This window comes from Chiloscyllium plagiosum, chromosome 2 (assembly GCF_004010195.1).
Source record: "Chiloscyllium plagiosum isolate BGI_BamShark_2017 chromosome 2, ASM401019v2, whole genome shotgun sequence".
In the NCBI taxonomy this organism is placed as follows: domain Eukaryota; kingdom Metazoa; phylum Chordata; class Chondrichthyes; order Orectolobiformes; family Hemiscylliidae; genus Chiloscyllium; species Chiloscyllium plagiosum.
Window position 1 is genome coordinate 60,013,492 of NC_057711.1, and position 15,042 is coordinate 60,028,533.

Consider the following 15,042-nt stretch of genomic DNA (forward strand, 5'->3'; position numbering starts at 1 on the left):
CCTATTGTACTCTATGCTACATTCTCCCCACCCCCACCCTCCTCTAGCTTATCTCTCCACCCTTCAGGCTCTCTGCCTTTATTCCTGATGAAGGGCTTTTGCCCAAAACGTCGATTTTACTGCTCCTCGGATGCTGCCTAAACTGCTGGGCTCTTCCAGCACCACTAATCCAGAATCTGGTTTCCAGCATCTGCAGTCATTGTTTATACCTTTAACATATTGTCCAGCTAACACCAATTGTTACAGTTAACCTGAGAATGCAACTTTTAAAAAAAGTTGTGTGATTTACACATGAAGGAAGTGAAACTATCATGGTATTTGAACAGATGAAAGACTCAACAAACAATCAAGGCATTTTTCAATGTATAAATTCAGTTACATCACACTGTAACTTTTGCTATAAATTCTGTGTCTTACAATTGTGTCCTGCACAACCACCTGATGAAGCAGCAGCACTCCGAAAGCTAGTGTGCTCCCAATTAAACCTGTTGGACTATAACCTGGTGTAGTCTATTTTTTAACTTAGAAGAGATGAAATTGTGATTTTTAAAATGATGTATTTAGAGGCAGTGTCATTTGGGAACTGTTTCAAAATGAAGAGAAATATTGAGAATGATTACATATTATACCATTTTGACAAACAGCTAAAGAATGTGATGCCTAACAACTCCAAAAGATCTACAAGAGAAAGATTTATTTACACAACTAATTCAGTTGTTCTTAATTCAAAATAGACAATGTTTTATGTATAGGTAAGTAATCATTTCACTATTTGAGACCATCTCTGGCATTTAGCAGATTACACTAGTTTACAACATTTCGGCCTTTATGCTGTAAAGCTAAGTGTCTTATTAAGACTGCAAATGATAAAAAACAGTGGCACAGTTAGCACTGCTGCCTCACATCATCAAGGACCCAGGTTCAATTCCAGCCTTAGGTGACTGTCTGTGTGGAGTTTGCACATTCTCCCCTTGTCTGTGTGACTTTCCTTTGGGTTTTCTGGTTTTCTCCCACTGTCCAAAGAAGTGCAGGTTAGGAGGACTGGTCATACCAAATTTCCCATAGCGTCCAGGGATGTGGAGACTAGGTGGATTCGGCATGGCAGACTATGGGGATAGGTCTAGATGGTTTGCTCCTTGGTAGGTCAGTGCAGACTTGATGAGCCAAATGGTTTCTTCCTGCACTGTAGGAACTCTAATACATTTTATGTTATTATTCCGTTGGTGTAATATTGCAGGAATATCAATTATATTGAAGTTATGGCCCCAACTCCCAACACCAAAGCTGAAGCCACAGCACACCAAATATGAGCAAACCAGAAAAGGTTTAAATACTGAGTGAAAAGTGTGAAGAAATTGTTTTCTATAAAGATAGTTTTCAGTTTCTCTGAAACTTATGTATATTTTGGATATATTTAATTTGAATAAACTGATTATATCATGTTAGACAAAATTTAAAATCATAAATGCACTTTGCATAGTTAGAAGCCTCACCTTTAGAAGTATAGAGGAAGGAAGTTGATTTATATTCGGCGGTTCAGATTCCATTCTTAAGTCTTTAAAATTATCATGAGGGAGACGTTCATTGTCTTCAGGTCCCAAAGGGGACACTGGACATTGTAGCAGAGAAGAGCAGTCACCCATGTTCCCCTGAAGACCCACACTAGTGCATTCTGCTGTGGAAGCTGGCAAAGTACACACGGGTACTGGATGCTCTGCTACGTCATTATTTAAACTAGTGTCAGGAACGCCCTCCAATGCAGAACGAGGCAGTTTATGAGGTGTACACGTTTGCACTCCAGCACATTTACGTTTGCAAACTGGCATCTCCAAATAGTCCGAAGAGATTGTTCTAAACAGAGGTGGCCCAATCAGTTTGGTTGGAACACTCGAAAATAAACTCTTGCCTTGTTCTTCCCAGATAGCAAGTTCCTTGGGAGAAAGAAGAAACTTAGCACATTCCTCTGTCGTGGTCAGTGCAGCGTATCGTTCAGCTAGTTTGGATGCACTATCAAACTGATCCTCATCAAGAGAAGTATTGTGAACTATGAAGCACAACATACAAGGTCCGCGGAGAAAGCACTTCCTCTTAACTTTCCGTCTTCTCTTCTTCACACGCTTACCATTTTTTGAAAGAAAATGGCCCATATAGAAGACTCAAATTTCTCTATAATGTTTCTACAAAAGAAAAATAGGAAAAAGAACTAAAATTTCAGATACAGATAATGTTTACAACATATTCATCATTCACTATCCTTGAAACTTAAAATCACAAGATCTTATTTTAGGATATTCAGCAGAAAAGTAGATCATCTAACCCAAATAGTCTATGGCAGCTTTCATGTTCCCCTTGAAACTCTGCCCATACTTTCCTCACTAAATGCATCAGTATATACTTTTTTCCTGATGAGCCTCTCTGACCTCCCTTGGAATGTATCTATACTGTTCACTTTCACCACAGGAAGTAGTTAAGTGAAGGTAACTTGGCACATTCTAGTGTCAAGGATAGGGTGGGATACAGTTCTGCCAATTTATTAGCAGCCATTGCATTTTCACAAGCAATGTTTTATGCTCTGTACTTACCAAATTCCTGCACAACTTACAAATATCAGTGCAAATCCACTACCCGCATAGTGCTCCCCCTAAATTCTGTTGCAAATTTCAAGGAAAGGTACAGAGGGGCATTTCTCAGATTGGAGACAAATTGCAAGTGGTGTTCCCCAGTGGTTTGGGACCCTTGTTTTTTTTTTATTTATTTGAATGATTTGGACATTGATGTTGAGGGCTAAATCTCTAAATTTTCAGATGATACTGAGTTAGGGAGAATACTGAATTGTGAGGATAATGCTGAGTGAGTTCAGAAGGATACTGACAAGTTAACCAAATGGACAGACACCTGGTATATGAATTTCAATGCAAAGAAATGCGAGGTAATGTATTTTGGCAGAAGAAACATAGAGACAATACAGCTCAGCGGTATAACTTTGAGGGAAGTACAGGAATAGAGGGACCTTGGGTTTCACATGCACACATGAAGGCAGCAAGGCAAGTTGAAACAGTTGTTCAGAAGGCCGACAGAATAAAAGCCGAAAGAACTGCGAATGTTGTAAATCAGAAACAAAAACAGAAGTTGCAGGTCCGATGGCATCTGTGAAGAGAAATCAGAGTTAACATCTTGGGTCAGAAAAGAAGAGTCAGCAGACACCAAACATTAACTCCAATTTCTCTTCACAGATGCTGCCTGACATGCTAAGCTTTTGCAACAACTTCTGTTTTTGTTTGAGGCTTATAGAATCCTCATGTTTACAAATAGAGACATAGAGTATAAAATCAAAGAAGTGATGCTCCACCTCTATAAATCATTGGTCAGATCACATTTGGAATATTGAGTTCAGCCTGGAACCTTATTTAAGGAAGGATGTTAAAGTCCTGGAGAGAGTTCAAAGGAAATTTATGAGAATGATACCAGGAATGAAGAAATGTAGTCACGAGGAAAATTTAGAGAAATTGGGCTTATTCTCCTTGGAGCAAAGAAGACTAACAGGTGGCCTTAATGAGGTGCTTAATATGAAGAACAATTTTGACAGGTAAAGAAGGATATTCTGTTTCTACTGGATGGTAATTTCAGTAATTATGGGTCACAATTTCAAGAAGAGAGCCAAGACGAAGATGAGGAAAAACATCTTTACTCAGAGTTTTAGGATTTGGAATATGCTTCCTCGGAGAGTGGTGTTGGCAGACTCCATCGGAGATTTCAAAAGAAAGCTGGATACATATTTGAAAGTAATTAAGTTAGAGGACTATGGAGATAGGACTGGAAAATGGGTCTAGCTCTGTAGCTCTTTCAGAAACTGATAGAGACACAATGACACAAGGAAGAATGGCTTCCTTCTGTACTGCAGAATTCCATGATTTGATGATTCCAAAACAGAACTTTAAGAACCCTGACATACAAAAGTAACATGACTGCAGCTCCCTCAAATTAATTAAATTATATTCCCCCAAATTATTCCAAAATAGTTCTCTGTATTGCAAATTGATGCGAGCTTCATTTCTATTTCAGTTAACATGGTTTTCGAATGACAGTTCCACATTACTGTTTTAATACAACACGGTACATTTCAGATATACTATCATTGAAATAATTAGTGTCCAAACTCCAAATGTACCGATGCCACATAGAGTTTAAATGTGCAACTTTCAACACAAACAGATTTCCCAAAACCGTCCGCTTAAACATGCTCTCCTTCCCAGTTCGACAAACATGTCTCTACAGATACAGTATTCTCACAGAATACAGATGTCAGCAAAATTTGCTAGCGCCCATTTCAAAATGTAAAACTTGTCAATTCATTTTCAAAACGTAATTGCATTCATAAAATCTGATATTACTCCATAGAATAAAAGTTCTTAACGATAAGACTTGCTTTGCACAAGTTTGTATCTACAATAATTCAAATTTAACTTCTCATTAAAATACGACGCTAGTAGTGGTTACAATGGCAGGTGATGAGAATGGGAAAGCATTAAGTGCAAGCCAACCTTTTCCCAAAAAAGGGAGGACAAAATGGAAGAAACATTTTCTAGTCACTTGCTCACCTCCAAGCATCAATACCAGACAGCAGCACTGACAGACACCTGACAGAAGGTAATATACCCAGCTTTTCAGTGAGGAAATGATCTAAGGCATGACCTAGAGGGAGAAAAAAAAGTAAATTAGAATTTTAAAATTAGAGATTTGAGCAATTCTTCACAAACAGTTGATCAAGTTCATATCTGTTCCATAACTTGCAGATGTCACATTATAATACGTGATGACCCAAAAAAGCTATATTTCTTCTCAAGTCTTCTCTAGCACATGCAAGTTTCCAAACAGTTCAAAATGATGGATCTTTGAGTCACTGATACGCAAATCTATGTTTTTTTTTAAATATCATTTTGGAGCATCAAACCATCCTGGTCAAAGTCAGCACCGATACTGTATCTCGTGAACACTCCAATCATATTGTCACAGCATCTTTGTAGCTTGCCATAGAGGGACAGCTGCTTTATGTTTCTATCCTGGCTAACACAGCCACTGCAACTTTCATGTTCAATCTTCTCTAGTATGTTTCAGGATTCTGTACTTGGCTCCTTCGAATTCCTTAAGTTCATGCTTCCTCTCAGTGATAAGCACAGTCAGTTTCTCAACTTCACTAGCATCATCTTGTTTCACCATTTACCCCCAGCATGAACTCTACGACTATTGAGTGCTCTCTGTTTTTCTGGCAAAATTTATGAATAAGCAGGAATGTTCTCCAACTAAACACTGCAAAAGTGAACCAACTCTGTTCGGCTCCTGAGAGAAAATCTGCACATTTGACAACACAACAGTGCTTTTTGCCCTCTCACTCTGGTTGAACAAAGAGCAAGCAACAATGTTTTATTCAACACAAGCCTTGCACGCTACCAGTTTTCATTTCTGAAACACTGTCCAACTTGACTCCCAGCTTACCCAATTGAAATTTTCATTGCACTTCGGTTAGCACCTGATTAGACTCCAATGTCGTCCCTTTTCATCAACACTGGGCACCTGGACGCCACACAATTACCCAAATAAGAAGGGAAAGTACTGTAAATCTGAAATAAAAAGAACTGAAAATTCCGGAGAAACTCAGCCAATCTCACAACATCCATAAAAGGAAGAAATAGAGTTAACAACGCAAGCTTCAGAAGAGACATACTGCACTCAAAATTTTAACTCTGTTTCCCTTTGCACAAATGCTGCCAGACCTGCTGAGTTTCTCCAGTAATCTCTTTTTTATTACCAATCACCGCTGCTTTCTAAAATCTGATCAATTTTACAACCATCATTAGCTTCATCTTTCAAAAGAATGTCTATTACGAGTCACATAAGACTACATGATTTCTAAAATATCTCAAAGAAATGAAACCAGACACACCACCTGGCATCAACCTAGGTACCGGAAAAGACAACATCAGAAACAGCCCTATCGACCCTGCAAAGCCCTCCTCACTAAACATCTGGGGGCTAGTACCAAAACTGGAAGACCTGTCACACAGGCTAGGCAAGCAACAACCTGACATAATCATACTCACAGAATCATACCTTACAAAGTTCCAGACACCACCATCACTATTCCTGGATATGTCCTGTCTCACCGGCAGGGCAGGCCCAGCAGAGGTGGCGGCACAGTAGTATACAATCAGGAGGCAGTTGCTGTGGGAACCCTCAACATCAACTTCAATCCCCATGTTGTCTCATTGATTAAGGTTAACCATGGGCAAGGAAACCTCCTGCTGATTACTATGTACCATCCTCCTTCAGCTGATGAATCAGTAATCTTCCATGTTGAGCCACACTTTGAGAAAGCACTGAGGATGACAAGGCCACAAAATGTGCTCTCGGTAGGGGATTTCAATATTCATCACCAAGGATGGTTCAGCAGCAGTACTACTGATCGAACTGTCAGGTCCTAAAGGGTATAGCTGCTGGTGTTGAGGGAACCAACAGGAGAACAACATATTTGACCTCATCCTTACCAATCTGCCAGCCGGAGACTATCGGTTCATGACAGGATCAGTGAGAGTGACTAATGCACAGTCCTTGTGGAGGCAAAGTCCCATTTCCCCCTAAGGTGTTGTGTGACACTATCACCTTGTGACATGGGACATTAATGGGACAGATCTAACAACTAAGACTGGGCATCCATGAGGCAATGTAGACTATCAACAGCAACAGAAGTGTACTCCAGTACAATCTGTAACCACCTGGCCTGGCTATACCTTACTCAACCATTACCATCAAGTTAGGTGATCAACCCTGGTTCAATGAAGAGTGCAAAAGGGCATGGAAGGGGCAGCACCAAACATACCTGAAGATGAGGTGTCAACCTGGTGAAGCCACCAAACAGGACGACTTGCATGCCAAACAGCATTAGCAGCAAGCGATAGAGCTAAGTGATCCACAACCAATGGATCAGATCTAAGCTCTGCAGTCCTGCCACATCCAGTCGTCAATGGTGGTGGACAATTAAACAACTGACTGGAGGAGGCAGCTCCACAAATAACCCCACTGTCAATGGTGGAAGAGCACAACACATCAGTGCAAAAGATAAGGCTGAAGCTTTCACAGCAATCTTCAGCCAAAAGTGCCAAGTGGATGATGCAACTCAGCCTCCTCCAGCGATCCCCAGCATTAGATACCAATCTTCAGCCTATTCGATTCACTCCACATGATATCAAGAAATGGCTGGAGGCACTGGATACTGCAAAGGCTACTGACAAAATTCCAGCAATATTACTGAAGATTTGTGCTTCAGAACTTACCGCTCCCTGAGCCAAGCTCTTCTAGTATAGTTACAACACTGGCATCTATCCAACAATATGCAAAATTGCCCAAGTATGTTCTTTACTGAAAAAGGAGGACAAATCCAACCTGGTCAATTATTGTCCCATTGGTCCACTGTCGATCATTAGTAAAGTGATGGAAGGCGTCATCACCAGTGCTATCAAGCAACACCTGATCAGCAATACCCTGCTCAGTGATGTCCAATTTGGGTTCCACTAAGGCCACTCGGCTCCTGATCTCATTACAGCCTTGGTTAAAACATGGAAAAATGAGCCGAAATCCAGAGGTGAGGTGAGAGTGACAGCCCTTGACATCAAAGCTGCATTCAACCAAGTGTGGCATCAAGGAGCCCTTGCAAAACCATTCAAAACTGGTATCGGGGGCAAACTCTCGAGTGGTTAGAGTCATACTTGACACATAGGAAGATGGTCATGGTTGTTGGATGTCAGTCATCTCAGCAAACGTTCCTCAGGGTAGTGTCCTAGGCACAACCATCTTCAATTGCTTCATCAATGACTGTCCCTCCATCATATTATCAAAAGTGGGGATGTTCGCTGATGATTGTACAATGTTCAGCACCCTTTGCAATTCCTCAGGCACTGAAGGAATCCATGTCCAAATGCAACATGAGCTGGACAATATCCAAGCTTCGCCTGACGAGTGGCAACTAACATTCACACCACACAAATGCCAGGGTATGGCTATCACCAATGAGAGACAATCTAACCACTGCCCATTGATATTCAATGGTGTTACCATCACTAAATCCCCCACTTTCAACATCCTGGGGGTTATCATTGACCAGAAACTCAACTGGACTCACTACATTAAGACAGTGGCTATAAAGCAGGTGAGAGGCTCAGAATACTACTACTCACCTCCTGACCCCCCCCAAAGTCTATCCACTATCCAAAAGGCACAAGTCAGAAGTGTGATGGAATACTCCCCACCTGTCTGGATGAAAACAGCATCAATAACACTCAAGAAGCTTGACATCACCCAGGACAAAGCAGCCCATTTGATTGGCACTACATCCATAAGTGTCTACTTCCTCCGCTACTGGTGTTCAGGAGCAGCAGTGTGTACCATCTGCAAAATGCACACAGAAATTCACCAAAGATCCTCAGACAGCACCTTCCAAACCCACGACCGCTTCCACCTAAAAGGAGAAGGGCAGCAAATATATGGGAGGATTACCACCTTGAAGTTCCTCCCCAAACCACTCATCATCTTGATTTGGAAATATACTGATGTTCCTTTACTAGTGCTGGATCAAAATCGTGGAACTCCCTCCCTAATGGCATTGTCAACTCACAGCAGGTGGACTGCCACTGTTCAAGAAGGCAGCTCACCACTACCTTCTCAAGGGCAACTAGGGAGTGGCAATTAATGCTAGCCAGCTAGCGATACCCACATCTCTCAAAGTGAATTAAAAACATCATGTGCTTTACACACCAGAAAAGTGGGAAAGAACTAACTGCTCCTGGGTTCACTTCAGATTTATGTGCAATTACCAACAGCTAATTTGTGCAATTTTTAAAGTATTGATACTATTTAGTTGACAAACTTGTATCACAACACATGCAGACCATGAAGCCAATATGGGTGAGCAAAGCCTCGGATAGAGAGAGGGATCCCTGGCATAAGGAGTACATATTTGGACAGAATTTAACTTTACAAAGGGCAACCTAAGTCGAGAAGGGAGTGGACTGAGAGAGGTGTTTAAGGTAGGGACAGAGGTGGACAATGTCACAGAGTGGAGTCTTAATGAGAGGAGAGATAGGGATCTGGTCAGTTCAGGATCAAATACAATGCCAAGGTATTAGTGGCAGGGATAGATTTTATGGCAGTGACAGGAAATGATGGGTTTGGTCTTTGCAATACGCAACACAAATATTTCTAAATCAAGCATACAGAACAACAACACAGAAGCACCAGAGGTGTCAAGAAAGATTGGATTCGCTATCATCAGGGTACATGTTGGTAAAAACAATGACTGCAGGTGCTGGAAACCAGATTCCGGAATAGAGTGGTGCTGGAAAAGCACAGCTGTTCAGGCAGCATGGAGCAGGAAAATCAATGTTTTGGGCAAAAGCCCTTCGTCAGGAATACAGGCAGAGTGCCTGAAGGGTGCCCTGTATTCCTGATGAAGGGCTTTTGCCCAAAACGTTGATTTTCCTGCTCCTCAGCTGCTGCCTGAACTGCTGTGCTTTTCCAGCACCACTCTATTCTGGAATCAGGGTACATGCACACTGTCGATCAGTGGATAAGATGAGTTCAAAAAGGATCAGAAGATATGCAAGAGAAAGGAAAGGCAATCTGTCGGAATTAGAGTAGAGGGGACCCAGAAAGAAGGGTAAAGGGAAGAGGTGGAGCAACAGAAACCTTCCTCACAGGTATTAGTGAAGTGGTGAAAGGCGGAAGAGAGGCTTTTACGAAGATGTTTACCAGTGAAGACATGCAATTTATACTTCAGTTCTCCAAATTTATAAGTGATGCATAGATTTGGAAAAGGGGAGTGACGGCTGACCCATTTGTGCAATGTATACACTCAAGTCGACACACTTGAGAGAGACAGGTTGAAGCACAATAAAGGAGGAAAAGGACATAAAGGGAGGATACGAGGGAGTAGCTGAACAGATAAATAGCTGTAAAGATATCATGCCTAATACGTTAGGCAGTTAAGAATCTAAAATTGCATCTTAAACAACTGTCAGTATAACTTGACCCCTCAGTTTTAAATTTTAATTCTGTCATTTAACAGAAAATGCATCATCAAGTTCTGCTCCAATGTTAAAAATCTGGAAGTGCAATCCAGAAATATACTTCCAGAGCAAAATTTTAATTTAAAGTGCATTATTCTTAAAAGTTGCAACCAATCCCAATATGCTGATGCTGCCTGTTCTAAGAAGTCAATAACAAAAATAGCATAAGAGGAACATATCCACAAGAATACTTGACATAATATACATAAACCACTTCTCCATATAATTTTGTCACCATTATCTAAAGGACAGTAAAGAATCTGACCTTTGATTATTGTTAAAATATCATAAGCAGTTGCATGAAATAATCAAAAAGGCTGAAGAAATGCTAGTCCAGGTAGAGAATGGGAATAAAATGAAGGCAGAAGTCATGCAACAGCTATACAAACCCCAGTTTAGGTCACAACTAACAAGTTGGAATGAACAGTAAACATTGGAAAAGAAGTACTGGCCTATGAGAAAGTGCTGTTCAAGAATGACACCTGAACACCACAGGGTTAAGTTACTAGAAATTATACAAACTTGCATTTTATAACTTGGAATTTAAAAGGTTAAGGGGCAATTTGATTAAAGATTTTAATATAGTATGGAAAACAGAAAGGATAGACAGAAACCATTTGTGCTGGTTGGGAGTCCAGACTGGAGATATAGTTTAAAAAATAGAACTTTCTCAACACGATATTTATGTTACTTCACCAACAATCTGGAGGCTGGACTAACGATCCTGAAATGTGAATTCAATTCCCTCAAATATGACCGACAAACTCAAATTCTTTAATGAAGTAATTCTGGAATTTTGGGATAGTTCCAGGGAAATCAGGCTTGTGGATAGATTAGCAAAGTTGAGACTGTTCTCACAAGCAAAGATGAAATGAAGAAGAGGATAGAGACCATCGTTCTCTGAAAGTTTTATTTTATCGCAGTATTTGAGAACAACGAGCAAGACCAATGTTTGTTGAAATTTCTAATTGTCTGTAAACTTCTTAAGCCATTTCAAAATGCAGTTAAGTCTCAACAACATTGTTATGGTACAGAATAGGTAAGAAGAGCAGATTTTACTTCTCCAAAGGAGATAGGTAAACTAAAACACAAACAAGACATGGGTGTGGTGACAATCAAAATGGAAGACAGTGTTCCAAAGTTGCTGAACTCATATCAAGTCCTGGAGGTTGTAAAGTGCCGAAGCGGAAAATGAGTTGGTCTTCCTCCAACTTGCATTGAGCTTCGTTGGTCCACTGACACAGGCCATAGACAGAAATGTTGGCATGGAACAAGATGGTTTATTGAAATAGCAAGCAACTGGTAGATCAGGGTCGTTCTTCCAGGCAAAGCAGAAGTGTTCCACAAAGTGGTCACCTAGTCTGCATTTAGTCTCTAAACGTAAAGGAGATCTGAAGTTATATAGAGTCATAAAGTTTTTATACACTGGAAAAATGCCCTGCTGCTCATTATATCCACATCAGGAAGCGAGCACCTACCTATTAAAATCTGATTTTTCAGCAAGGTCCACAACCTTGCATGCTGTGGCATTTCAACTGCTTATCTAAATGCTCGTTTAATATCTTGAGGGTTTCTGCCTCGACCATCCTTTTAAGCAGTGAATCATAGATACCCAGTACCCCAATTAAAATCCTTTCTCTCAAATCCCCTCTAAACCTCCTGCTCCTTACAATGAAACTGTATACTGTGGTTCTTGGTCCCTCTTCGAAAGAGAAAAGCTTTTCTCAAAATACCTTATCTCCACCCCCCATAACTTAGCACACCTGAATCTGGTGTTCCCTCAGCCTTCGATCTGAAGAAAACAACACCAATCTATCAAGCCTTTCTCCATAGCCAAATCACACCAGCCCACGCAACATCTTCTGCATCCTCTCGACTGCAATCACATCCTTCTCATTTTATACCAACCAGAACTTCACAATATTCCAGTAGAGGCCTACCTACCATTATATACAACTATGTCATAATCTCTTTGCTCTTATATTCAATGCCTTAATGAATAAAAGTTAAAAATCACACAACACCAGGTATTAGTCCAACAGGTTTATTTGGAAGTAAAAGCTTTATACCTGCCAAAGGAGCACTGCTCCGAAAGCTTGTACTTCCAAATAACCTGTTGGATTATAACCTGGTGTTGCGCGATTTTTAAACTTTATCCACTCAGTCCAACAACAGCACCCCCACACCTTGACGAATAAAGGCAAGTATTCCATATTCCTTCTGAGCCAAATTATCTACCCATCTTTCTGCATTCAAAGGATCTATGGAACTGCACAGTAAGATTGCTCTGACCCTCTTATACATCCTAGGCCTGCTCCATTCAACATATACTTCCTTACCCTGTTAGTCCTCCCAGAATGCATCACATTGCACTTTTCAGGATTCAGTTCCATTTGCTGCTGTACAGCTTATCTGACCAGACCATCCTATAGTCTAAGGCTTTCCTGATCACTATTTACCACAACACCAATTTTTATGTAACTTGTGAACTTACTGATCATACCTCTGACAAACGACAGGAAATCTAGCACAAAACCCTGCAGTATGCCACTAGACACAGACTTCCAATCACAAAACACCCTTCAACCATGAACTCTGCTTTTTGCCATAAAGTCAGTTTTGGACCTTATTTCCCAAACTGCCCTAGATTCCTCAGTCTCTTAGCTCCATGCAAAATTTTGTCAAAAGCCTTAGTGAAGTCCATGTAGGCCTACATCAACTGCCCTCATCCACATGCCAAGTCAGCTCCTCAAAAAATTCAATCAAATTTATTCGACATGATCGCCCCTAACAAAGCCATGTTGACTTTCCTTTACGAATATCTGACTCTCCAGTGGAGGTCAATTCTGTCCCTCAGAATGCAATAGATTTTCTATCAGTGATGTAGGCTCACTGACCTGTAGCTTCCTGGTTTATTCCCTACCACCATTCTTGAATAATGCCCCACATTAGCTATCATTCTGATTCAATATCTTGAGGGCACACCTCCTGTGGCCAGAGAGGATTTTAACATTAATGTCAAAACCCTGCAATCTTCCTCTCCTGCTTTCCAGTGACTGGGATACATCTCATCTGGGCCTAAGGATTTATCCAGTTTCAAGCTTACTAAAGCCACTGATACCTCTGTTTCAATGCTAATATATTCAATTACATCACAGTCGTCCTTCCTCATTTCTATACCTTCGTAGTCATTCTATCTAGTGATTATCTATTTTACATCCCAATCTCTCATTTCCTACCATTGGTACTCTCTTTGGGCAGGCTCACCAAATGTTCTACTCACTCCTCCTCTCCTTTTATCAACAGCATGAAATTTTTTTTTTTCTTCCTACCACAGAAATGGATAATCATGTGAAAGTGAAAATAAATTAAGGGATGTTAAGAAAAAAGGCAGGCAGTTGCTCTTGCAGAGAACCAGCAAAGATACGAATTCCTCTAATGCTGTAATTATTCTAAGGGTCTACTAGTAGAGTTAAGAAAAATTGCAATGGGCAAAAGGTGGCAGGCATTTGAAACTCTCAAATGAAAGACCAGGTCAATTCATAAACTCAAAAGAATTAATAGTTTTGTTAAATAAAAGCATTGAAGGAAATGGGGCAATGAAGTCAGGTACATGGAGTTCAGCCATAGATCTCATTCAACTGAAGAACAGTAAAGGGATTAAATAGACTATTCCCATTCTATGCTCCAACTAAATTTACAATTTGTTCTTTATATTACTACGAAGTAAAATATAATTTGCCTTTTGAAATTGCTCATTAAAAAGCAATCAGAATTTAGCAAAAAACAAGACCATATAAAGAAAGTCAGCTTGAGCCATTTGACAGCAACATAGATGTGTAATTCAAAATGACGTGAACATGTTTTTGTTGATTTGTTAAACACACTCTCCAATGCACAAACTTGCCCTAAAGCTGACAACCAGAAGGTTAAAAGACATCTAGCTCTTTTCTGATGCATCCCTTATCAAGTTTTCCTTCATCCCTGTTAGAGGATATAGCAACCATATGCTGGGATTATCTCAACACGGCATGGAACAGGGAAAGGCTCCCCTAGTATGTTTATATCTATTCGCTCGACTGAAAACCATTACACTAACATCAAGCAATACAGTGATGTTCGAAAACCATGTTATAACAAATTTTTATCCAGATCCAAGATGAGTCACTTGCATTCGATCAGCCGACTTTAACCACATAAATTTAACTCAAATATAAATCAGTACTTTTGCACTGAATAAAGTGTTAATTCTTTCTCATTCCACTTTCAAGGATCAATATCACATTTAATTAAGTTAATAAGCATATTTTACAGACAAATTAGATTTCCCATCTATTATCATATCTACCCCTCCCCAACCCCAAAAACACATGAAGGTCTATGGAACCTCACTTCCTTCTGCAAAAACAACTCAAGGCAAAAGGATCGTCTGCGAAGGAAAACAATGCTAGATTCATCCTCTATAACCAATTTGCTCCATAAAACAAATGCTCTCTACTTCCTCGCATAGCCCAGCATGCCCACCTTATTAGTTTCTCACACACATACTAAGTTGATCGTATCCACAACACACACCTGCAACTTGAATTTCACTTTTATTAATTTCCCAACAACGACACTGTCCTTTTTGACCCATGCATGCCAGCTGACATTCTAAATTATTCCAAAATCCAGTTATCTAGCTTTTCAAAACAATGTAGGGAGAGGCTGAATAGACTGGGTTTTTTTTTCCCTGGAACATTGAAGGCTGAGGGTGACCTTATAGAGGTAAATATAATCATGAGGTGCATGGATAGGATAAATAGCCTAGGTCTTTTCCCTGGGTTAGGAGAGTCCTGAACTAGAGGAAGTAGATTTAGGGTGGCAGGGCAAAGATTTAAGAGGGACCTAAGAAGCAATCTTTTCACACAAAGGGTAGTGCATGTAT

At 40.3% G+C, this 15,042-nt stretch overlaps 1 protein-coding gene across 4 annotated transcripts in view; it reads right to left on the reverse strand.

The window, feature by feature from the left end:
• fbxl17 (F-box and leucine-rich repeat protein 17) overlaps positions 1–15,042 on the reverse strand; it is a 778,005-nt gene that overhangs the window by 759,067 nt on the left and 3,896 nt on the right. For all 4 annotated transcript variants that reach the window (XM_043710307.1, XM_043710291.1, XM_043710299.1 and 1 more), the window contains exons 2-3: positions 4,599–4,692; positions 1,494–2,177 (exon numbers count right to left, since the gene is read on the reverse strand). In XM_043710307.1, the coding sequence (XP_043566242.1) occupies positions 1,494–2,147 (654 nt within the window). In that variant the 5' untranslated portion in view covers positions 2,148–2,177; positions 4,599–4,692. The remainder of the gene's footprint in view (positions 1–1,493; positions 2,178–4,598; positions 4,693–15,042) is intronic.